The following is a 25,242-nucleotide window of genomic DNA, read 5'->3' as shown; positions in this document are numbered from 1 at the left end:
TTAAACCACCCGGTGGATGGAATTCACTGTTTATTTATGGGGAGTTGGGGGGAAAGCTGCAGCTGGACAAAGGGCGATCCTTGATACGTGGGATTGTCGAAACACCAGGAGGCTCGTGTGCCGTGCGTAGGCTTGGCGGGTTGTACAGTTGCGGCAGGGGTTAGAGAGCGAGAATGGGGGGGTTGATTCACGAGAGAACGAGAGTTGAGGTGGAGAGAGCATCCGACTGAATAGCACTGTACTCAGTCGATTTGAACGAGCGTCGATGAAGAGGAGAAAACTGAACAGCCCCAAGTTTTTTCCCCCCTTAGCCGGAACGTTATTTGGGTCTGGCGGGGCGTAGCGTGGTCGGATCAGCGATCAGCGTTGCAGGCAGCAAGGCTCAGCTAGGGAATCCCCGGGTCGCCTTATTATGAGAGGCTGGGGAAGTGAGATTGAAAGACGATATTCTTAGGAGGTAAGAAGGATATACGATGAAAAAAGAGTCATGAAGAGTGGATGAAGTATGTAGATAATTCTAGGGAGGAGAGATGGGGTTAGGGATCTCAAGTCACGCTCACATACCTCTTTTCCTCCACATACCAGGAACCCGTTCCATCTCTCGGCATTCGATTATTATTGTTTTTTTTCTAGTCATTTTTTGTGATCTTTTTATGCTGACATATTCCATATGGACTCGTTCTCGAAATTCTAGACATCTTATCGCCCCTGAAATGGAAACACCAGCGAAAGAGAGGCGTGGCTCAAGTGGGGCCTGACTCCATACTGTCCAGACTATGCGTATCCAGGTACAACCAAACTATGTCGTGGTCTCGACTTGCCGTGGATTTCTGATCTGTACTCAGTATCCACCAACTTGATCCTCCGGATGCAATACGTATGCATCTACGGACCTATTTACTTACTATGGAAATGTCAATGATCCCTTCACAGAACTACTGTACTTTGAAAGTTCAGCCGAATCAAGCCTTATTCACTAATCCGAAACCGCGACAAGTCAAGGGACGGCACACGACACCAAGCCACACAGTCCAAGATTTGACTGGTCCACTGACATTTCCCGCTGCTCTCTCGGGTATTTGGGTGTATCAACCAAAGGGGCTGTGGTTGTTTCCCTAGTGAGGTTCTCTACCCTCAAGAGTGGTGGCTGGGGGTCTTTCGAGTTGGAAATCCCGCATTCCAGTGGCTGTGTCGTTCAGGTCAGCCACGCTGCGACATTTGGCCCCCATCTGAGAGACTGAGACCAAGCCTCAACGATCAGTGCAGTGCATGTTATATATGCGATGAAGTGATATTCCGAGACACCCCTGAGATTGAAGGAGTACAGAGCGCAGAATAAAAGGCTTACCAGTATTAGTTTTGACGAGTGCTAATGACGACATTTTCCCATCACAAACGACAAATTTAGATCTGGTCAGCCCAGACTGCCAGTTACAATGACTTGCACATGCGAGGGCTGGCCTGGTGTAACAATACATATGCAGGGATCAATTCGAGCTGCGGGCGTAACTGGGCCGAGAACGTCTAGATGCAACCTAGATGGCATAGGTTGAGTACTCCGAGTCAGCACAATATCACTATTTAATCGTCGAGAGAGACGTCCGCAATGGGTTCGAGTAGATGGAATTCAGGTCGAGTGCCACCCTTAATCCCAAGCCGACGAACCATGGATTACCACCAAAGCGGATATTTAAATGGTTCATATCGATGGATACCTCATTGGGCATTGGCCGCCACTCGTACTGATCATCGCTGAGTACGGTCGCCTCCATCTAACTGCCATCAATTGCACTCGACTTCTGCATAATACGAAGAACAGATCTACAAATCTGAGACATTGACTTTTTTTTTCTACCCCGTCGGAGACTAAGAGCGTTCTTATATGCGAGAATTTTCAAAAACGAAGGACTCAGCTACGCATAAGCCACATCTGTGAATGGGCGCCTAACTGAGGCATTAAAATCTTTATAAAATAGATATAAATTATAGCTGATTGAGCATGACTGAGAAGATGACACATGTGCATATTTGCCCAGGTACAGAGTGCAGATGTCGGCTCCAGCAAACGACTCGGAGTCTTATACAATTCGGAATATTCGACAGCAACTTTGGTATACTGAAGCGAACAGAGAGTCATTTCACTGAGATTAGATTTCATCATATGAAGGAGGCTTGCCCTTCGATTTGTCGATCAAATCTAATGGGTTCTCCTCATTATCTTTCACCAATCCCCATATTGAAACGCGTGAAATCCGTCGAGCATAAGCAGACTTGGCGCTTCGGGAAGCTTTGGAGTCATCTGGAATGTGGAGTATCTTACTCACTTCTGCTTTTTGTGAGTCTGTAAGGTCGAATCCCCGAGATCGAATGCAGCATCCACATTCAACTGTACAATGGCCAACTCCAAGCTTCCGTTCTGGCCTAGTGGTCAGAACCCGCTTAGCACAGCATCCACAGCCACGACTACAACAGCCTTTCCTCATCGCGCAGTCTTCCCGAAATAGACAATGAAGATACCATCGCGAATATGATCGCCACAGGTCAAATCCTCGAGAGAGAGAAGTGGTGAATTCATTCCACCATCGGCACCACGTTTTTTCAAGGACAAAATAATCACGAGGTATATCCGCCAATATCTTTTTCGCAGGCTCTCTTTCTTTCCAATTTTCGTGAATAATTTTTGCATTTCTCGAGTAAGATATTCCTTCCTTTGAACAAGTTCCCGGAGCTTCTGCTCTGTGTTAAGTAGATTATATTGAGCTGTCATTTCTGTGGTGAGATATTCCCCCCCTGGAAGAAGTTCCCGGAGCTTCTGCTCTATGTTAAGTAGATTATATTGAGCAGTTATTTCTGTGGTCCTGGTATTCCTCCAAGTCGTATAGCGATACCTCTGACGAGGTCCGATATCTCCTTTTCCTTCCCTCATAAGGCGGCGCTCCTCTGAGTTAGGTGTCTCATCGCAAAACATGGTGAATTCATGTGTTCTTAGCTGGGAATATTTGGACTAAATGATTGTTATATGTATAAGGGATGAAATCAGAAGAGAAAAGCTGACACAGATAAGATTCTTTTACGATCAAAGCATCATAATGATATTTGACAGCCCCGGAGCCGAGATCAGATATATTTAAGCTTATAGTAGTAGAAGATTATTCCAAGGTTCAAAAATTCCAGATTTAAACTTAAGTAAGCCCTCCAGGGCTGCTACCTGCCTAGGTTAGGTGCATCATGAGGATTGAAACATCTACAGAGTATCCTTTAACAGCCAGTGTGTATACTTAGGTAGTTGAGCATGGCTAAGAGAGCGACAGAGTCAATTCAGTAAACGTTTCAAGGTCCAATCCACCAGCTAAGTATACCTCACAACATTAGGAACTTGAATCAAGTTCCTTGAAAAAACACATTTGAACTGCTTGAAAATTCATTACACTGAGGTCACCTGGGTCTAAATATCCCAATGCACAGGAGGGCGCTTAATCAAATCCAATGGATTCTCCTCGTTGTCCTTTACCAATCCCCATATCGAAGCCCGTAAAATCTGGTCATCATACCTATAAGTTGAACTCGAAACCTGAGCCAAACTACGCGACTCCGCCTTTCGTGCATCGATAAGCTCAAAGGGTCGGGATTGGATACAGCATGCACATTCAACGGAGCAATGTCCAATTCCAAGTTTATGATCAGAGCTAGAAGCTGTAGCGCGCTTCAAACAGCATCCACAGCTGCGACCGCAACAGCCACCCTTTAAAGCGCAATCCCTTTGTAGCACGGGATGGAGATACCAGTTGGGATAAGAGCGCCAGAGATCAAAGGCTCTCGATAGGTACTCAGTGAATTCGTTACGACATCGTAACCATTTCTGTCGAAGGACGAAATATTGTTGATTTAAATCGTCCAGCTGGCTTTCGATCACTTTGATTTCTTCGACACGGAAAGTATATCTCATTTGTTGATCCAGGTCTTTAGTGAGGGATTCTTCTTTCTGAACAAGTTCTCGGAGCTCTTGCTCTGCGTTGATCAATTTGTACTGAGCATCAGTTGTGTCATATGTCAGTCTGTACCGATATCTTTGAAGGGGCCCAATGTCTTCTGTCACATCTTTCATGAGATTTCTCTCCGATGTGCTCAGAATATCATTACCTGAGGCCATTGTGAGCTATCGATGTTTCCCCGATGGTTTCAAATTATATGCTGTGACTCGGAGTCTGAACTGAATGAAATCGGAATAGAAAAGTAGTCGCTTGTGAACGTGTCGATTGCTCAGTTATAAAAGGTATTTGAAGATTCAAAGATGGAGAATTGTTCCAGGGTTCAAGTATTATTTGGGTGAAAGAAGCATCCAGATGGGAATCGGGGAACTATAGATGGGACCGAAGAGCGCCTAGATCCACGGTCCCAATGTTCGCCGCACCTTCAAATGGATGTCGCATCATATCCATCAATGTATGTACTGCTACTTGGATAGGTACTAGTAGGCCTAAGTCTCCAGCTGACCTCTTACATCCCGTTCAGTTCATATAGCTTCCTATTAATATCTTTCTCCCTTAGGTAGGTAGTGGCTAGCTTACCCCTTTGAATGCCCGTTTAGGTACTGATATCCATCGAAGAGTAGATAATCATTCACCTACCAGTGCAGGTATTACTAACTGGACATCATGATCTAAATAAGTGTTTACATGAGACTTGCCAGTGTAATTCGAGATTGTCGAAAGGACTGGATTGGACTGGTTGGCTTCGGCGATGATTCGGACGACCGAATTTGGATCGGTCAACTTAATCAAGAACTGCAGAGAACACCATAAACATAAATCTCATTATACTAGTATGCAGAACATTTGAATATTTGTAGACCATTTTTGCAATATACGTATTCTTTCTACTCAAGTGCTGTTGGCTACCATACTCCAGGGCTGCATAAGTGGTCAAACACCCTTATCTTTACTAATTCGGGCTGTCGTACTACATGGATGGTTTGGTCATTCGACCACAGCAGCCCTGGAGATAACCAAGAGATACAAGGATCCTGGATTTAAACCTCTAGAATAGACGGACTATTTCGATTAGCTCTGATCCTTCATCTCCTAGAATTTCCCTTTTTGTACCAAGCGTCAAATTTTATCGATGTAGCTCCAACGTCCGTTCCCTTTCCCCGCACGCCCCATACTGATATCGGTTGGCTCTATCGGAGCTAGCCACTACCAACAGAACTATTTTCCGCTATCTAACATTGAAAAGAATGCGGGACCCGCGGACTCCGTCGTATCTTCTGATAAATAATGTCAGTATCTTATTGTGAATTGGTTCTTTGCCTTTGACAACATTTGAATCACCACCATAATAAAGTTCACTTCACTCTACCTTTCTACCTCAAGTGCTCCTTGGTGATACTAGGATACATGTTTGAAATATGCTCTCACTGTGGCTAGGAGCTATCTTGTTCCTCGGATATTTCCTGGGTCGTAGACTCGTGTCGCCGATATCAAAGGTGCCGGGTCCATGGTATACACGGTATACCAGCTTATGGATCAAGTATCAGGAATTCACCGCAAATCGGCGGGAGTCAATTCACCATCTCCACAAAAAGTATGGGCCTGTTGTCCGCCTGGGCCCCAATGAGGTATCTTTTACCAGTCTCGATGCTATCAAAGAGATCTATGCGTCTGGAGGCAGTGGGTATGATAAGACCGAGTTCTACACACTTTTCAGACAGTTCAAAATCAGGTACGACGTCATAGCAATTCAAATACCTCCGTTTTTCTTGTCTAACAAGGAACAGGACGATGTTCTCCACATTACCAAAGGATGAGGTGAGAAGACCTTCCTTTATCAAAGTGCGCCCTGGCTGAGAGTTATATAGCATAGCAAAAGAAAGCGCATCTTCGCCGAAAGATATGCCATGAGCAATATCATGAAAGAAGGACCCTTGACAGGTATCAATGAGCGCGCTCAAGCATTTGTATCTCGGATTGCCGAAATGGGAAAGAAGAGTATCGATGTCTATGTATGTATTTGGATCTGATAATCCTCGAATTTGCTGACAAGTGATCCAGGTATTACTGCATTGCTACGCCGTGGACTGTGTCACTCATTTCATGTTCAGCCCAGGAGGTCTCAAGTCCCTTAACATTGAGCAGGACTTTGAGATAATGCAAGAGTTAACATATCACCAAAGTCTTCAGAGTAAGCCACTATCCATTCTCGTCAGTTTGATTAAATACTGAGCCCTTCTGAGCAGAAAGTCTACTTGAATACTATCTGCCGGCTTTGGAGCCATATTTCCCCAATTTCCTTCGCCCAAGAAGCTCCCCAAAAACAAATCAATATGTCTTAGATATGGTCGCCCAATCCGAGCTAGGAAACTTTACACTGCTTGAAAAACTCAAGCGTAAAGATACTGGCCTGGAACTCATGCAGGCAGCAGCAGAATGCAAAGACCACATGGCAGCCGGAATCGACACTACAGGCGATGGCCTCTGCTTCCTGATGTGGGAACTCTCACAACCACAAAATCTTATCTATCAACAAAAACTGCGCGCAGAACTGAAATCTGCATCACCCGATGCTCCACTTGACAGTCTTCTTTACTTGGAAGCAGTCATTAAAGAAACGCTGCGCTTCTCCCCGTCTATCCCTATGTCACTGCCGCGTTATGTACCTGGTGGCGGTAGGATGATTGATGGATACTTTATTCCCGCTAACGCGATCGTGAGTTGCCAGCCTTATACTGTGCATCGCGCTCATGAAGAGGTCTTCCCCGAACCAGATCGGTTTTATCCCGATCGGTGGTTAGACGAGGAGGGATCTACGGAGAGGAATAGGCATTTCTTTGCTTTTGCTATCGGAGGGAGAGGTTGCACTGGAAAAAAGTAGGTACTCGCCTATGCTAGTTACTATCAGTTGCTAACTATCGATTAGTCTTGCCTTAGTGGAAATGCGAGTCCTTCTTCGGGAGGTTTATTCCCGTTTCCAGACTACGGTGGCTCTAGATATGGATGCTTCTATGGAGTTAGATGACCAGATTATCTCGGCGAGACCCAAGGGCCAGATATGTAAACTAGTTTTTACTCCTATCGAATGATGCAACTCTAGCATATCTCGCGAATCCCAGAGATAATGCAAGTTCGATTGAGTATAGTTACGGTTATTAAACCAAGAATTCGCAGCGAGTTGATTAGTTTGTTTTACTCCTTATAAAATCAAAAATCAAAAAATCATTCTCATTCAATTTTTCAGATAAAAGGTCAGATCTAAATTAATCTCCACCAGTTGACGTAGGGACTTGATCCGATATGGATGCTGCAGCCGATGCGGGGTGAGGGGAACGCGATAAGAGCCGTAGCGACATCGTGTCCACCACAACTTGATAGGCTAATTCTTTCTCTTACAGTTCCCCAATTGGTTTCACAATCCCCAATAAATCATACCAAGCCTCCATTACAGACTCTGCATTGTGCTCGGGTACTGAGAACTCCGATCGATCTCATTCTGACACATTCACATTCGTCAAACAACAGCCACCTGCAAATCCAAAAGCACTTCACGATAGTTGCAAAATGGCAAATGACGACGTTTTCGTATCCTCCTCGTGCCGTTTTTCTACGCGTATCTCGCTACGATGGCTCCCAGAGCCAGCATTCGAAAACACAGATACTATTGTCATGTCGGTAAAGGACTGGTACCTGGATCTACGAATGGATAAGAAGACCAGCGCAATCGACTGGGCAATCGCAGGTCAGCGATTAATCGAAACCCAAGATCCTCGTGAGTACACCTTCATTCAAGTCGCTTGATGTTCGGTATACTAATCTGCCCAGTGCGAGTATCCTTCACGCATGAGCTAGACTCGCATAATGAATTTGAAAGTGTGGACTGTGGGACTTTCGTCTCTCTTCCAAATGGCGATGATCTTGAGACTGGGTCGATGCCTCGCTCAGATCTACCTGGGGCTCCAGTAACCGATTATGAGGAGATTTGGAGGGAGTTGCCATTTAAGGAGGGTCCCGAAGGGTCGAAGAAGGGTATGTCATGGGTTCTTGAATCTGATAGTGGCCTTGAGGAGCAAGAAGGCGAGGTCACTGTCATGAAAACATTTTTGGGTCGGATTTGGGGGACATATCTGGTTTTGCAGCAGAAGCAGACGACGGTTCGCACAAAAGATGCGCCTGGAGGGTGGAGTGTGAGTAAAACCGGTGTCGATGTTAGCGCCAGGAGGGAGGAGTGGGAGTCTGGGTGGCAGGCGAAATATGTGGTTGGAGATGCGGGCAAGGATCTACCCTCGATGATTGCTGGGTTGGATGGTGAAGGAGAGGGAGTATGGAGGATCCCTGGTGAGAAGGTCATCATTAACGGGCAATCATATATTGTTCGTGCCTTTGAGGAACTATAGAAAGTCTCAATATTATTTTTTTATTGAGACCCTTCAACATCTTGACTTATTGATTGGGTGAGCGTTCATAACTTAAATCATTACTAGCGCTAAGTTGCATACGGAGTACTCCGTACTTGGAGTACCAATAACAATCTTGGCTGAGATGCATGATTGCTTTTGAGAGTGACTCGTCACAAATGAGGTGAGATACATAGCAGCCCTGCAGCAGCTATCCGCACTCATTTTTGGATCTCAGTTTCAGTTTCTCGTGCTCAGGGATCCCTTCACCCTGGCTAAAACTCAAATCGGTTATTCCCTTAAATCAAGTTTCTTCGATATGCCAGTCCAATTTTGTGATGCCTGCGGCTCTATACTGCCAATCTCAGCTGCAGAACAAGTCTCTTGCGTCTTGTGTGGGCAAGTTGCCGAGAGTATGTCTCTCCTGAGCAAGGGATTCATTGAGTCATACTAAAATATCAGATCAATTACTTTCTTATACACATGTCGCTGAATCGAGCAATTTCCCTTCACGATTAAGAATAAAACTTCGCTCTCAGACCCAGAAGATCTCTCACAAGGACATCGGCAATGGTCCGATCGCCGAGATTGAGTGTTCTAAATGCTCAAATAACAAAGCCGCCTGGACAGAGGCTCAGCTTCGAAGTGCTGATGAAGGAAGCACCATTTTTTACCGCTGTACACAGTGTAATCACAGGTTGTTGCCCAGGTGTGCAGATTTGCAGATGGGGCAGACCTTCTACTATTGAAGAAGACTAGACACTAAGTTTATGCTTTAGGTGGCAAGAGAATAACTGAGATCATGATCCGGATGTTCGCCGACGGAAACTTGAATGTGTTTCACTCCTGAGTCTTGACCCATACCTGGGCTGGGCACATGTGCATGTGGACGTCCGACGACTGCTTTGTCCACTCGTACTCGTACTTATGAATTTGGGAGCTGAATTGATGACACTAAGCTGAAAATAGTAAAATATACTGAACATCTAGAGTTCTGGACATTCAACATTGGACAATTGGAATGGAGCATCTGGGGTTTAAATCAATAGTGTGAAATCGCCTATTTTTGAATCTCGCGACTCAAATAGAATTTCAATTCAGAACAAAAATAGACGAAGCTTAATTGGAGCAAATCAAGAAGAGAAAAAAAGGGGCTCAATGAAATGATGTACAATTGTTTATCCACATCCAAGGCCCCAAAACATCATGCCTTGCGGGATTCTGAGCTGGCCAACCTTGGAAGTTACATTCGTATCATGCATACGACGCCAAAATGCATGAACCAATAAGGGGATCCATACTAAGAGGGACTAGGAAGGAACTGACACAGATTGATTAATTATTTAAATGTTTTAATTTTAGGCGGCGAAATTTTTCCACCGTAAAATGTTAGCGGCCGATAGTCCCAACTTGCTCATCTCGCGTTCCGAGTCTTTTGTCTCCACTCTAACTGTTGTTCCAAGGTTGCCATACGTAAACCTTTCTTGTCAAACATTCTTATTATTTACTTGTATAGCTTGGATTATATCTTAAAGCATTTCTATCTTTGATTCTAATGGCCCTTTGATCACTATGCGATCTGATGTGGGATTTGATTCACCTGGTCCCACCCCTATTCAGACTGCCTCTGCGAAGACCCGCTTGAGTGCTGCTTTCTTCTCCACACACAATAATGGGCAATATGTTGAATTGGATGATTTGGGTGTGGCTACCAGCCCGGTCCTGAATGATGATGCCCACTATCCTTCGACGCCAAAGAAGCAGAGTTCTAAGATGTATATGCCGAATACCTTGTGGACACGTCTCTTCGCTATGACGGGTATTATTGAAACATTGGGCACGGTCGGCATTGAGAGGTAAGATAGCAAAATTTCTTGATTTTCTTTTCTTTTTCTTCGATTTTAAGAGAAAAGTTCCTATCTGACGAGATCCAATGGTTGTGATATAGCTGGATTTTCATAAGCATTTCAAATCACTTTGATAATGCTGGAGACTATCAGGGAACTTTACGTCTTCGATCATTTCTTGGTCTCTACATTTTCGCGCTGCTCTATGAGCTTGCACTCTCTTATGATGCATTACGACGGAAGAATACCTTCCAGCTAATGGGTCTCTGTATTTGCAATATGGGCCTTTTAGTTTATGGCATTATTCAGACAAAAGAAATCAAGGACACGCTCACTTCCCTGAGCAGTACTGCCGTTGATGGAAACGATCTTTGGAATCAGTATCGTGTTGCTTTGATCTTGGTACCTGTGGTCCTAGCTGTCGGTACAATCTGCTTGTCGATCGTGACCTGGAAACTCCGTGCAGAGTTCTCCTGGACCATTTACAAGAGTATCAGTGCTGATTTGCAGATGAGTTGGCGATATACTACATACCAGGTGTATATCGCTTTGCTCAAGTTCGATTTTTTCTTCATCTTTGGCACGCAATTGCAAGTTCTGCTGGCAATCCAACACGTCACGGATAATCAGTTTATCGTTCAAGCGGCCATGATACCTATTGCCGTCATCAGTTTGGCTCTAGCTGCTCGCTTTTGTCGATTAGAAAAGAAAAAATCACTCATTTGCATGATGGTACGTCATTTCTGACAAGAAGTCAAATAACAATGTTACTAACGTTATTCTTAGCTTCTGATGGTTGTGATCATTGCCAGTTTCATCCTGACTTTGGTACAGATGTTCGGTGGCTACGACGGCGAGGAATTGGGCAGCTACAGAGTTTCTTTGACCTTGTTCGCCTCTCTAGCGATGTTACTTCTTGCAGTAACTCTGGTCAACTCTATCATGTGTATCTGCAATTTCAATAAGGGATTGAGGCATCATATCGATAACTCCAGGAAGCGAAAGCCTGCGGCGGACCCAGAAGATTCCTGGACACAGGATACGAAATCACGATTTGTATTAAATTAAGAGCAAAATATGAATGAATGGGTGGGATTTATGACAGGCGTCATTAAAAGTACTTGATACACGTATAAGCTTGATCAACGCAGGAATTTGAGATAAAAGTAACTTGAGTTGAAATAAAAATCTTGCTACTTTCAAGGTTGTAGAGTACCTAGGTATCATACATAGCTCCTTCCATTTTTGCCTATTATGGACGCACTTTGTTAAAACTTGGGACCACTGTCCAGGGAATCCACACGTTCCCTCACTCCTACGCATATCACACCACACAGAGGCACATCTTCCATCATCATCTTCCACCATCCTCCATCATCATCTTCCACCATCCTCCATCCATTCTGACAACCTTCCTCCAGTAGCTAAAGCCCTGAGTCACTTCAATAATAGTACCTAGGCTTTAGGCATGCCGAAATATCAACATCACTATCGCAGGGGATTCTCGCATGCTGTTCTCTCAATCCCCATTTCCAAACCACGAGTAAGGAGGCATATGTATCCTCCTTCACCTTATGTTTACCCCATTGCCAGTCTATATGTACCACGTGTACGACAAGGGGTTAACGATACACGGGCGAGATAAGAAACTCGAAGGTAAGACCCCTCACCCTGAGCACAAACTAAAGCAGGAGACACACACTAAGTGACTTGAATAGATGCTAAGAAGTGAGGTAGAAGTGCTGCCGACAATGAAGTTATTCTCGCACTGCCGCTTCTGACCAGCAATCCGCTTTCACTGCTGGATCAAGCGTGTTTGTTAGTGGTTATAATCCCACTCGAGTTTGAAAGACCCCTTGTGTTTCTCTCGCTCAGCCAGCATTGCCAACGTGCACTGGACCGACGTGCCTGGCCAGTTTCTGCTGTCAACCAATTTCACTTCTTTGGTGATCAGATCGCAAGCCACACCGCCGATAACACCCCAGTCAAAACTGTCAATCGAAGCACCTAAAAGGCTAAGTTCACCGGTCTACTCGAGTATTCGGCGACCATAGTGCCTCTTCAGTGCATCGGACTCAGTGTCTTCACCAACTATTTTACGGGATTCATTCTCGAGACAATGGGGAATTCTGAATTTCAGCCGTGTCGCCAATAGTAATCCTTGGCCTGGGGTGATCGAGGATAAAGAGGAACAGGTGAAATGATACGCTGCATAGTAGCAGCTACACCAGAAGGCCGAAGCCATGGATACTAAATTATACCGACTTTGTGGCTGGTTTCATCATTTGGAGATTCAGATAGAGCTCGAATAAGGGAGATGAAAGATTTGTAGGTGGCCATGGCGCTTTTTTATTTAAGGGGTTTATCACAGAGCCACACTATCTGCCAGTGGATCAGAAGTTCTGGAGATACCCCAATATCAGTCATTTTACACAGACCACAGAAAAGTCATTCGGAACGCAACGAAGGCGGTTAAATTTCGGTCGCTCCAAGTAGGGATGTTTTAATCGTCATAAATTGCGAATCGTGAAGTGGTGGGAGGGCCAACTTCAAAGAGGTGTGGTAAAAATCAAAAAATAATAAGTCGAAAGTCAAGATGTTATATCTACAGCTCAGAGGATAAACCAAACTGAGATAAACAGCTTGAGCCCATGTCATGACCCTTGATCGGCACTTAACGAAATCCCGTTGCTTTCCGAGGTTTCAGCGGTGCCTTCCTCTGTCACAGTCGGGATGATAAGTCCATAACTTCCAAGGTTGGGATGTAGCTTTAACCAGTGCAGGTTACACGCAGTGGGCGTGACATGATATCCACATCGTCGTCCAGCTCTTCGACCTAATTTGCCTGCATGATGATCTCCCCAGTCGACTCCGTATGAGGTAAGGCATGGGGCCACGGGAGACAGCGATTACGGACACGTTGGCAGAGTCTTCACATGATCGGGAATTTTCAGAAGGGCAATCTGCTACTAGTGGTAGAGAACAATTCCAAATTAGCCTCAAACTGCGGCAGTATTGGTAGCATATAGCGTGGAAAGTTACCAATATTCGCGTCTTAGAATAGTGCAAATAGGTGCACCTGAGATATAGCAATATCATTGGAAGAAGGCCATTTCTTGAACTTCTCGTCATCGTCATCGGGATGGCGTTTAATCCTCATGATAAAGCCACAATGGTACCTTATAATTCCTTGAATCGATCATAGTAGCTCCTCACCAGGGCTACTACCCACATCATCAGGGTCGGGGTCCGGATTCCTTTTTCCTCGTCTGTGTAATTTCGAATCCCCAAGTGAGCCGACATTGTTGCCACTAGCGTAGTCTCCCATAGTCGCCAAGTTTCCGATGCCGGTGTCCACGGGACCTGTTGTGGCCGCTATCCATCACTGTAACCGACAGTCTGAATAAAAGACTTCAAAGTAGATGAATGCATTCGAATAACATCGAAGAATCTTGAAACTGCGGAAAAGAGAGAAATAAAGGAAATGAAAGTTTGATGGAAAGACTTTTTATTCCTTTTCTGCTCCATTGTCTTCAAATGTTTGTCCTGTAATGTGTGAGTAACCAAGCATAGTATTCCAAGGTTTGCTGAATCGTGGGAGTACTCATACTTTTCGCGCTGGAGATTTTATTTCATCCTCGATTTGTGGTTGCACTTTGGATTGTGATATATCCCGAGTTTTTAAATCCTGCTGTCTTAGATTGTCTGCTCTGATCTCCTAAATGACCTGAGTGAAGGACCGTATCGCACTGCGCATGTCCACATTAATTAAGCTGTATAGTCAACTTGAAGTAGCCATGTCTGTGTAACCATTCATATAATTGGCAATGCTTGGGTAGAGAGCTGCTTCGCTTAACCATGATGAGTGTCCAGAGTGCTGTTGGAGAGCTGATATTTGCTGACGGACCCGGCTGGGAATTGTTGAGGGAAGAACTGTGTATTTGGGGAAGCGTGCAGTAGAGGAAGTTCTACTGAGCGTCTCGAGAGCTATCATCCACGAGGGCACGTTGGTCCGATCTATATCGGCCACACGTGATCTAACAGGAATAACCTTGGAAGCGATGGGAATGCAATAGCTGTCGTTGCTCTTGCGATATTTCGTTTGAGTTCATGCAGGTTGATCTCCCTGGTGCATAGCACAAAAAGGTCTGAGAGGCTCTTTGCGAGAAGTTTTATCCTCCTCCGGTGTTGAAGGGACCTTGCAACCCCTAGCTCATTTTGTGGTGAGCGGGCACTTTGCGCCTCTTCCTAGTAAGACCACCGACGAGCTTAGTAGGGGTGACTGCCGATGGTCATGGTTGTAGCTGCTGTAAAATGAGGCGCCCTAGCTCCACATTATGCCCACCGTGACATGTATTCTGTGAGTCTTGCGTCAGTCTTGGAGTAGAAATGCAAGCCCGAAGTAGGGTTCTGCAAATTCCAACCACTGTTCGTATCAAAAGTGGTGATGAGCGTGGGATTATATATTGAAAAGGAAGATAATAGTATATTGATTTATCAAATATAAAAATTCACGATTTGAAAGATAGATATGTATAAGTTGATGATGGAGGAAAACTTGATTGCCCAGGTGAGCGATATAGATGTGTATACAAACCCAAAGGCGGAGAACTCCGGCAGAATCATAACCTCGCTTGACTCACTATTTAACGCACCTCGACTTCAAATTTTTTTCCTTTTCCCCAAGAACCATCCCCACCAATGCTGCGTTTCTTTGCTACACACGACAGGGCTAGCCCTGCCCTCGGCTTGTCCGAGACCCATCGCAAATGAGAAATTCGGAGGAATCTTCAACTACCAACCCGTTCTAGTCTTCGGGCTAGAACCGGTACTGCCCGCAAGGGCCTGGTGTGAATTCACCTGCACTTGGCATCAGAAACATCGGGGCCACCCGGCTTGCCGGTCACTGGTTTACCCCTGGGAGAGTCGGTGCGAAGATTGTGCGTGAAACCACTTTAGTGCAATACGCAGCATACTTGTCTCTCTCCTCGGAGGGAGACGGTATCATTCGATTCCGATTATTCTGGTGTGGGGTGGTTCTTCTCTCTTTTTTTCTTTGGTGAGTTCTTACTGCTTCCCCACTTTGTTTTGTATACCTAGTTGCGTTCTGTGCGCTGGGTGTGGGGTTGAAAAGGATGGGGTTTTTTTGGTGACTTTACTAATTGTGGGTTGCGGGCTTCTGTGTCGAGGGCCTCTAGGTACCATGTCGGTTAACCTCATGTTGGTTGGGAATTTGTTAGAGGATATTTTGCTGGGATTGAAGTTCAGCCCGTTGAAGGAGATCCTATTGTACCTGTCAATATTGAACGAAAAATCATATTTTCCTTCTCCATACCACGTTCTATCCATATATACTAGAGAATCATCACTGGATTATTGTATGCCTACTACCTACCTACCTACTGGTACGCGACTCGGAAATACCGTAATTGGAATAACTGAGGAATAGTGAACCTTGGTGTAATGCCAGGCTCATTTGATCAAATCATAACGTTAAAATTTAGGGGCTTTGCTATCCCATCTATTACAGGACAAATTGCAAAAGTACAGTAAAGAATTCATTGCCGCCGTCAAAATCGGGCTCTCTCCATTATCGTAGGGGAATCGTTTTGTTTTTCCTGAATAAGGACTCGTTCTTACTCTTCGTCACCAATCTGTGAAGTTTAGTAAGTATAATCCAGAATTTAAGGGAAGGAAGGAATGTCGTACCTTAGGAGCAAGGTAGAATCGCAGGTGACCACTACCAAGTCCGTATTCAACAAGGAGGGGCACCTCCTGTGACAGGTGCAAGGTTACAGAGCTGGACAGGTTGGAGGCCTTGCAGAAGTTGACAAGGTACTTAAGGGAGAAGGTCAGGGCGACGGGTTCGGTCAATTGGATAGAGACGTTCTGGTCGGGCTTGTCGACGTTGGTGTGCTGGCGGATGGTGACAGAGCCGTTACCGATATCACCCTGGCAGGAGAACTTGACACCATCCTTGGAGGCCTCAATGACAACTAGAGAACATTAGCAAGCGACTTTCAGAGGTCAATTGAGGGGAGATTAGAATTGATTACCAGACTCGGAGAGTGCGTTGAGGTCGCGGCAAATACGCTGGAATTCCATGGCGGGCATCTCAACGGTGGCAGCGTACTCAGTGTCAGGAATAGCCAGGTGCTCCTGGTCAATATCCATGAGCTTGATATCATATTCGCTAAGACGGTCGGTCTCGGCACTCTCAAAGGTCAGGTTGACGGCATCGGGGGAGTCCTCCGCCTTCAGGGTGAGGATATCTTCATTCTGGGCGGCCCGCAGGACCTTGGTCAGGGAGGTCAAGTTAATACCGAGGGCGATGTTACGGTCGCAGCGGTAAGGAGAGAAGCCCTCGGCGCGGAGAAGCATAGAAACAAGAGCAACGTGCGAGTTATCCATCGCCTGGAGGGCGATACCCGTGTCATTGCAGTCGAAGTTGCAGTCCTGAACCAGGTCCTTGATAGCGTCGACAACCTATGACACGTGTTGTTAGGGACCGGTCCGAGGGAGAAATGAAAGTACACCAGGGAACATACCCGCTTCAGAAGGGAAGCCTGCTCCAATCGTGCCTCAAGCACTGTTTCGTCGAGTTAGACCGGATTTTGATTGTGTTAAGAAATTGGATGACCGCATTGTGGACTTACTTTTGGGAAAATGTGTGGGGGAATGTGATAGTGGGGAGAGTAAAAGAGATAAGAGAGAAGAAAGAAAGAGGAGAGAGAGGTACAAAAGTCGTTAAAGGTGGTTGGGTGAAGGTGATGCAAGTCTGCGACAAACGAAAAGGCAAAAGAGACGAGGACTGAATATAAAGAGAAATCGCGTTCCTGGGAGAGTGGGGAAAAGGGTACGCGTGAGCGCGTCTTTGGCGATATGCCCTATTTGGGATAAAATGGTGCCCCAGGCCACAAGGTGTCCATAACTTATACCATTTGTCTAACTGAGGACATCTAAACTGCTGCTCTGAGTCTCTACATCAGGTGAATATTTCAATATACAGATTTCTCTCCATGATATTCTATAGAAGCTATACTGTACAAAGAAGAAAAAAGAGGGAATCAATATCCCTCCTGAAGGTCAAAAGCCAATAGACAACCGAGAGTCCCTGCTCCAGGTAATGATACATCAAGAAAACAAAAACACGGGGGGAAAGCCAGCAGCCCGCGAGGGAAAAAAAGCGAGAAAACAGATTGGAAAAATCAGCCAACAGGGCTGGAGACACCATGTGCGCCGGTTCCTTCTATGTACATTAGGGGTATCAAATCTTCGACAAGCACCTTAGATACTGGTCACCCGTTTGGAAGGGTTATTCCGTGGTCGTTGCTTGATAACCATCTCTAGCTCCTTGAGCATGCTAGTATTGGCGTCTACTTTCTCTCGAGCGGTAGCTTGTCGCACACGATCCTCTCGAACGCGTGCCAAGCGCTCATCCCGGGTGAGTGATGCGCGCTTATTTCGAGCTGCCGGAAGTACAACTGCCTCAAAGATTTCCTCGTCGTCAAAGCTATGAACCAGATCAGGTCGATTCTCACCATTCAAGGCTTTGAGAGCGTCGGTGGGGCTGCCCTCAACTGCGGTTATACCCCCGAGGCTAGGGGTGGGGGACAAGGGCAAGATGGTACTTGAAGGGCGTGAGTGATCCATGGCAGTAAGGCGGTCTTGGCTATTGACAATGGCAGCTTTGCCAGCTTCCCATTCCTCAAGTAATGACCGAATATCACCGCCAATGGAATCGTATTGGGTTAGTAGAGTCGACTCGAATTCGGGATTCGGGTGTTCGAGGTTGGCATTGGTCTCCTCGCTGACGATGTGCATTTTGGCATGCAAGGCACGCACTCCTTGAGATAAGGCATTTAATCTTCGAACTTGTGCGCGCAAGTGATCCTTACTTGGGGAAGCAGATGGCAAGGGAGAGGGGGGTATAGGGACATCCCCTGGAAGAATGTTAGTCGGTTTTGTTCCCATCATTGAAGGTACAACTGTAGAACGAAAGACTTACTATCCTCCTCATTAAGGATATTCGCCATCTTGGTCATGCTTCTTCCCGTGACGGCAGCAAGCTCTCGCATCTCCTCTACCGCAGAGCTCCATCGCTTGACGTCGGATCCACCACCATCAGCGCTCAGAGCCAACAAACAGCACAGAACACTTTTCCTCGCAGTATAGAGTTTTCCAAACAAGTCTCGTAGGGAGCGCAGAGAATACTGGTCATCCATACTTCGTTGAGACAATGTCAACTCAATATTTTCCAGATCGTCAAGGGAAATGTCGTAAATATCGTAGTACTTCTCTAGATTGGCCTCGTCGGTGAGAGGTCGCAGCGTGTTTTGCGATGAGACGTATCGTTCGAGCATCGAACAGAAACACTCCGATACTGTTCTGCGGAGTCGCAAACAACGACGCGTCTGTACCTGATCCTCCAGTCGACTGATTGGAGGTAGTGGCGTACTTCTGGAGGGTCGTCAGTACATATCACTACTTTGAATATATATTCCCAGTGAGAATTGCGAGGAGAAAGATAGTCTCACATCCGGTAACCCCTGGAAACCAGCTCAACCTCTTGTATAAAGACCACCGAAGCCGAAGCAGCCGAATCAAACCTCTGGGCATTCTGAATAAAAGTACCGGCGGCATCCACCGCCTGGTGACGTAAATATTTAAGCCATTGTCGTTTCGCGAAGGCATAGAACACCAGTCCAAGCAGGGGAATGACAATCAAGAGAATTCCTGCTCTTCTGGGATTCAACCCGGATCCCGTCCGTGATCGACCCCAGTGAAATAACCAGGCAATTGAGAAGGATGTAGTTGCGGTAACAATAGCACCATGTAATCCGAATGTGGTGGATAAGGAGGGAAGGTCTGCTGGTTGTGAAGCGGATACAACGTCTGCGGCGGATGTGTAGGAGGGGGCGCTGTGTTCGTTTAATAGCTGCGAGGCGACGATGACGTATCCGAATTGTTCTAAAAACCGCTCGTTATCACCTCGGCCAATGCGCGCGTTCAAGGCAGACTGTATATGGACGAGAGATATCAGTAATGTGCTATCGGAGGGGGTTCGTTCGAGGGCTCGCCGTACCGAGCAGGCATTGTATAGCTTCCCGACAACCGCGCTCTGGCGCGTGTTGCTCAAGTCGAGAGGTGTTGGTAACTTGTTGCGAACTCGGTCTTGAAATTGGGAAGCACCTCGCGGGGCAAAGTTTGCGGAGGGTACGTCTTCGTCATTCTCACTATAAGCTTCTTCGATGGGCCAGCTTTCCTCAGGGTCTCCTTCCCCTAGAAACAAATGTGAGTCGTGTGACACCCGCGGATTGTGGTATATGTAGTAAGGTACAAACCTTGAAGGTAGTCCGCCAGAGGCGAATTTTCATAAACAAGTGCCTCCATGACCGAAGATCATTCCGGAGTGAGAAGTGAGGAATGATAGCGGAGACACTGGGTGGGATCTCGAAATGACCGAGGAAGGTTGTGCGGGAAGGGGGGGTTATAGGGCCAGGCGCGCGCCTATCATGTCGCAGAATGTCGCACACTCTCACTAGGTATTGGATATAATTATTAGAACTATGTAGATATTATTGCAATGAACTTGGACTCGAGAAACACGGACACGTTTCAATGATGAGGTATGGGGAAAGGAGAAGTCACGAGAGTCTAAATTGGGGGTGTGACCCACTCGCCTCCTTTTTCGCGATGACATCGACACATCATTTAGTTGCTTGATTCTGGAGCCATGATTGGAGTGTACAATTTTCAGGAGTTATTTTTTTGATACTTACAAAGCAGATAATTGCGTGAGTAACTGAAGAAGCTCGTGATATCACAAATTGCATTATCTACCCTTGAAAGCGATATAGCACTACCTATTTGTACTATTCCATTTGCTACGAAATCGGTGTTAGAGTGCACTGCAATCTACTTTGCATACTTGATACAGGTGGCTTTCATGTTAATTTTAATATGGTCTGAACGCACAGCGTCAGTATTATTGAAACCAAACCTTGCTGATTAAGTGGGACATGGGTTATGCACAGATCGGCAGCACGGATGCGATGTTATGCAGACGAGATGAGCATCGTTAATGGATAAATGATGGACCTTTCGCAAATTAGGCTTAGCCTGTACACTTACATCCATATGTGCATCAAGACCCCTGGGTAATCAACCAGCTACACAATTTACGTTTCATTCAAGGTCACTGTAAATATAAAAGAGATTTCAAGGCTAATGCCTAGAAAGAAATTTAGAGTAGTAACTTGAAGCACTGAAGTAGGTACTGAGGTACCTATATATACATATTCCTAAACATTTTGAACATAAGGGGGTAGATAATCAGGCTCTGATAGAGGAAGCTGAACATTTGAATGTAGAACTTTGCTGGCGTAGCTGTCTAGCTGTTCCATCATATGTGTAGCAACTTGAACAACTTAGACTTGAAAATTGGGGACCTCCAGGGCTGGATACGTGTGTAAACCTGAGAGAGGTGTATAGACTAAAGGTGTCCATAAAACATCGCTCACGAGACGAAATGAGAGACCATTTTGGGAGGATTGCAGGGTCACATGACTTATGTCCCCGCACTGATGAGGTAATCATTAGTTGCCCCAGACAACGCGTCTGTCAACAGTTACCACGTTTAGATCTAGCTACTGCAGATTGAACGTGGACGCGAATCTGCGCGTGGGGTACTAATTTAGATACAGCACGCGTCTAACCTTTATTTTTTTTCTCTCCCAAACGAACATTCCAACAAGTCACCTTTTTTGCGACTCCCTACAATCCACTCACACCGCTTCTCTGCAAGGGGCTCCTGCCCAAATAGCCAACCTATTCTCCAGAATCCATGAGCTGTTAGAACCCACCACCTCTGATTGTGGGATATCAATCAATATGTCTGGAATCCTTGGTGAAGCCTTTACGCCGTGCCCATCGAAACCGAGATCTTCTGGGGGCAGCAACCGGAGCTGGGCTGAGACACTGGACAGTTTCCTGGATGATAGTACAGCATTTGAGACAACCGAACAAATCGAATTTACCACTGAGATACAAGCCCCCACCTTGACTGCTGTCAGGCCTCGTCGTTCCAATAGAGCAGGATCGGGGTTTCATATCCATGATGATGGGGCAGAGAAGCCAACATGGCCTGCGGAGAAGCGACAACGGTCAGATGAAGTAACGAAACAAGGTGCTGAGCGTAAAGCATCACTGCTAGCTCAACCTGCTCAAAGATTCCGCGCCAAGCCCAACTTTGCTCCTAATTCACCTCTCGCTGAGGAAAAAGAGAATGAAGTACATCACACCTCCGGACGACTGGAGAATAACCCCAAGAAGAAACCACGTGCACTTGGATCAAATGAATGTGTCTCAGATCCAGGCCCGCAAAAGAACATGGAAAGAAACACTGTCTACGTTCCCCCGGATGAGATGGCTGCTTCAAGTGTATTCATGGGACTGTTCAGTCCTTTGAAGAACGACAAACACAAGACCCTACCTCAAGCGACTGAAAGCACCCAGCTCAACACTAGAGAGATGACCAGAAAACAGCAAGCTCCTAAGTCTCTGTCTGCAAATGCGCGTCGAGCTCCACTGCAACCCAGTGCCATAATTTCCCAGGAAGCTGCTTTCAGAGTTGACGTAGTTGGCAAAAACGGCGGCAAAGAAAACATTCCGCCTGGCGGGCTCATGGAACTTGGCAAAAAGGAGGATTCGCAACGCACAAAGTCTTTCAACAACAGGGCCTCTAGAAATGTGCCAGAGAAACCCCCTCTTCGAACCGCCACATGCCACTTGAAGAGCTCAAGATCGCGGGAAGCCTCTACAGCGACCAAGCCAACTCTGGCTAAGCGTGGCGTACTTGGGGACAAGACGAATCACACTAAATCTTCGCCAGCATGTAAGGGCCCGATTCAAAACAATAAAAATGCGTTGAAAGTGTCAACTGCACAGGTCCCAAGTGCCTCGCTTAGTGCTCGTGCATCAGCATTGGCAAATCGCACTGGCCATTCTGGACCAAGTCGTGGCTCAACTTCCCAACGTTCAGCCGCTAAGCTGAAACCGAGGACCCTTGATTCTCAGTATCCAAAGTTGACTGAGGGCATCAAGAACCCTGTACTTTATGAAGATGATTGGCTTTCGCATCAAGAGACTGTCATTTCTCAGCTGGTCAATGCCCTGTTCGAACATTCAAACGGCAGCTCCGATTTTTCTGATCATAATACCCTTCGATTGGAATGCCTCGAGATCTATCACACTGACTATTTCATTGAACTGTACAAAAAGCTCCAGGCCTCTCTGTCATGTGGCGTTATGAGTATGCCTCAGCATGTCCTTTCCCGTAGCTACTGCCTCAAACAAGACGTTGGTCTTCGTCGCAAGTTCCTTGACATTTGGGTCAAGTCATACAATGTTCATGCGTTGGCGGCTGCCGCAGAAACCGTTATTGGCCGGAAGGTCTTCAATGATCATGACCTGTTCGAGGATAGTCCCAAGAGTGACAACCATGTGCAACCCGCCAAATCGACCATTAAAAAACTGGAAGGTTTCTTGGACACTTTCCTGTTGCGGAACGATGATAGCAACCAATCTGTTACCTGTGCATATCAACGTACAGTCCTGCGAAGCATCATGCTGATTGCTCTAATAGATAGAGCGAAGCAGTCTTTGGGTTCTAGCCTTCCTCGTCAGCTTTTTCTACCATCATCTCTGTTCAAGTCTTCGGTGGGTGTCTTACAAGCACTGGCGCGCGTCTTGCTACCATCATGTGGTGACATCGTGAAGCCAGTAAGTCATCTTGGCTGCTCTCTATCTTACAAGCAGCATGAACTACAAGAGTACAATTACCAGATGGCAAATATTGCTGTGGACTTGAGAGATGGTGTTCGTTTGACCAGAATTGTGGAAATACTCTTCTACACATCTAAGGGCGCACGATCAACTGGCGGGGATCAGACTGAACTCACATTGAAGACTGGTGAGGTCTTCTCTCTCCTCGGTGATAATGCAGATGTGCCGCTTTCGAAACATCTGAAGTATCCTTGCGTCAGCCGAGCATCGAAGATATTCAATGTCCAGATCGCTTTGTCCGCGTTGGAGTCGGTCAAAGGATCTAATGTGGTTCTCGATGACGTGCGGGCTGAAGATATTGTGGATGGCTACCGCGAGAAGACCATTGCCCTCTTATGGGCTCTTGTTGGCAATTGGGGCTTGGCTGGCCTCGTTGATTGGGACGACGTTACTAAGGAAATCTCGCGACTGAAGCGCAAATGTCTTGCAAAAATTGGAAATGAACAAGTCAAAAGCGAAATGTGGTTCACCGGCGAGCAATTTGGTGACGCCAACCACCATATCGAGCTTCTTCAGCATTGGGCCGGGCTTTTGGCTGGACTTCAAGGTCTCCAGTTCAACAATATGACGACAAGCTTTGCTGATGGCAAGATTTATGGGAGTGTTGTCGACGAGTACGAGCCCTACATCACCGGTGCTCAGAATACACAAAATCTGCATGCAAAGGGACCAGTGAGCCCTATGTCCCTCGAATCGCGCCTTCATCAACTGGGCTGCAGTACTCGATTCTCACGCCTTGTTTCTCCGGGCTGCTCGGCTTCCTCACACATCCTTGGTCGAGAGTTTACCCTGGGTGCACTCGCGTTCCTCTGTTCCAGACTTCTTTCAGCCTCTAAGCGTCCTCGAGCTGCCACAGTCCTACAGCGAGCGTGGCGAGCACGGCTAGAAAGACGAAACATGTTGCGTCGCACCATTGCAAAGAACTTGGCTACGCATTGCGCAGCAGTGGTCCAGACTCGAAATGAGCTTTTGTGGGCCACAAATGTGATCACCAGGTGGTGGAGACGAATTCAAACACAAAGGAGCCAGGCATGCGCCACACGACCCCAAGCTTTACGCAAGCCTATCCGAAATCCGGCCGGCCGCCACCGCTGACATCAGATCTCTCGTTCTCCGCGATTGATACCGATCTGCAAGTTGATGACGATTGGAATACTAAGAATAACGACGATTATGAGAGCATTGATACATTCTTTCGGTTACCCTTTTTTTTTCTTTTTCCCCTGGAGTTTACTGGATATGAATAAGGTCGAGACCGTCCTAGCATGGGTCTTTTGGTTTACTATGGCATGATACCCTCTTTTGTTACTTTTAACTCACATAGCAATACTTTACTGCGATATCCCGAAAATTACTACTTCTATCAGAATGAATTTGCCTTCGAGCAACGTCTACAAAAGACTTTTTGAACTGTCCGCTAGCAAGATATTTGATTTATTTGATTTGTATTGATTTGTACTCATGTTCATCATATCATGATTCTCAGCTGCTCTGCAAATAGCAACAGTCGACCTTCAGCCTTTCCCAGCAAGACCAACAGCATGCAGCTCGATATGTCTGGCTCCGTTGAGCCAGACTGGTGTATAGTTTGGGTTGTTTACCAGCCGCCGTGCTATTGAACAAAGATGTTAGCCATTATCCCAGATTTCATATTCAGAGAAGACAACTTACAGGACCACCGGGACCACCGGGACCACCGTGAGGACCACCAGGACCACCGGGACCGCCAGGGCCGCCGAAACCACCAGGGCCTCCAGGGCCTCCAGGACCACCGGGACCGCCAGGGCCACCGAAACCACCACCGGGACCACCGGGACCACCGTGAGGGCCGCCGGGGCCACCTCCGAAACCACCACCAGGACCGCCGGGACCACCGTGAGGGCCGCCGGGGCCACCACCGAAACCACCACCAGGACCGCCGGGACCGCCGTGAGGGCCGCCGGGGCCACCACCGAAACCACCACCAGGACCGCCGGGACCGCCGTGAGGGCCGCCGGGGCCACCACCGTAACCACCAGGACCGCCGGGGCCACCGCCGAAACCGCCAGGGCCGCCGGGGTGAGCGAAGTCAGCAGGAGCGTTGTAGTTGAGGACACCCATTGTGATAGTGTGTATGTGTGAAGGTAGAGTTATTGAAGGAGGAGAGGAATGGATTGATGGAGA

At 46.6% G+C, this 25,242-nt stretch overlaps 8 protein-coding genes across 8 annotated transcripts; 4 read left to right on the top strand and 4 right to left on the bottom strand.

The window, feature by feature from the left end:
• Positions 1-2,479: 2,479 nt before the first annotated feature.
• On the bottom strand, positions 2,480-2,968 carry N7483_010089 (uncharacterized protein; the record flags this gene model as incomplete). Its single annotated transcript, XM_057093516.1, has 2 exons — positions 2,480-2,817; positions 2,896-2,968. 2 exons carry the CDS (start codon positions 2,966-2,968, stop codon positions 2,480-2,482), a joined length of 411 nt encoding a protein of 136 aa, XP_056939487.1.
• Positions 2,969-3,445: 477 nt separating this feature from the next.
• On the bottom strand, positions 3,446-4,150 carry N7483_010088 (uncharacterized protein; the record flags this gene model as incomplete). Its single annotated transcript, XM_057093515.1, has 1 exon — positions 3,446-4,150. One exon carries the CDS (start codon positions 4,148-4,150, stop codon positions 3,446-3,448), a length of 705 nt encoding a protein of 234 aa, XP_056939486.1.
• Positions 4,151-5,407: 1,257 nt separating this feature from the next.
• Positions 5,408-7,078, top strand: N7483_010087 (cytochrome P450; the record flags this gene model as incomplete). Its single annotated transcript, XM_057093514.1, has 6 exons — positions 5,408-5,721; positions 5,777-5,807; positions 5,858-6,001; positions 6,051-6,180; positions 6,236-6,866; positions 6,916-7,078. 6 exons carry the CDS (start codon positions 5,408-5,410, stop codon positions 7,076-7,078), a joined length of 1,413 nt encoding a protein of 470 aa, XP_056939485.1.
• A 475-nt stretch (positions 7,079-7,553) lies between these two features.
• On the top strand, positions 7,554-8,386 carry N7483_010086 (uncharacterized protein; the record flags this gene model as incomplete). The annotated part of the gene is made up of 2 exons (XM_057093513.1): positions 7,554-7,761; positions 7,815-8,386. 2 exons carry the CDS (start codon positions 7,554-7,556, stop codon positions 8,384-8,386), a joined length of 780 nt encoding a protein of 259 aa, XP_056939484.1.
• A 1,572-nt stretch (positions 8,387-9,958) lies between these two features.
• N7483_010085 (uncharacterized protein) lies at positions 9,959-11,301 on the top strand (the record flags this gene model as incomplete). Its single annotated transcript, XM_057093512.1, has 3 exons — positions 9,959-10,242; positions 10,335-10,965; positions 11,020-11,301. 3 exons carry the CDS (start codon positions 9,959-9,961, stop codon positions 11,299-11,301), a joined length of 1,197 nt encoding a protein of 398 aa, XP_056939483.1.
• Positions 11,302-15,869: 4,568 nt separating this feature from the next.
• Positions 15,870-19,626, bottom strand: N7483_010084 (uncharacterized protein; the record flags this gene model as incomplete). The annotated part of the gene is made up of 8 exons (XM_057093511.1): positions 15,870-15,887; positions 15,943-16,229; positions 16,290-16,719; positions 16,782-16,822; positions 17,529-18,176; positions 18,242-18,693; positions 18,771-19,515; positions 19,578-19,626. The coding sequence occupies 8 exons, from the start codon at positions 19,624-19,626 to the stop codon at positions 15,870-15,872; spliced, it is 2,670 nt and encodes an 889-aa protein (XP_056939482.1).
• Positions 19,627-21,126: 1,500 nt separating this feature from the next.
• Positions 21,127-24,174, top strand: sha1 (putative calmodulin-binding protein Sha1; the record flags this gene model as incomplete). The annotated part of the gene is made up of 1 exon (XM_057093510.1): positions 21,127-24,174. The coding sequence occupies one exon, from the start codon at positions 21,127-21,129 to the stop codon at positions 24,172-24,174; it is 3,048 nt and encodes a 1,015-aa protein (XP_056939481.1).
• A 373-nt stretch (positions 24,175-24,547) lies between these two features.
• Positions 24,548-25,179, bottom strand: N7483_010082 (uncharacterized protein; the record flags this gene model as incomplete). The annotated part of the gene is made up of 2 exons (XM_057093509.1): positions 24,548-24,655; positions 24,751-25,179. The coding sequence occupies 2 exons, from the start codon at positions 25,177-25,179 to the stop codon at positions 24,548-24,550; spliced, it is 537 nt and encodes a 178-aa protein (XP_056939480.1).
• Positions 25,180-25,242: the final 63 nt, after the last annotated feature.

Source organism: Penicillium malachiteum (genome assembly GCF_028827825.1).
Source record: "Penicillium malachiteum strain IBT 17515 chromosome Unknown utg000005l:1.0-9002435.0:326005.0-9005861.0, whole genome shotgun sequence".
Classification (NCBI taxonomy): Eukaryota; Fungi; Ascomycota; class Eurotiomycetes; order Eurotiales; family Aspergillaceae; genus Penicillium; species Penicillium malachiteum.
Note: the sequence above shows the minus strand (reverse complement) of the source record. Positions and strands in the feature narration are given on the sequence as shown.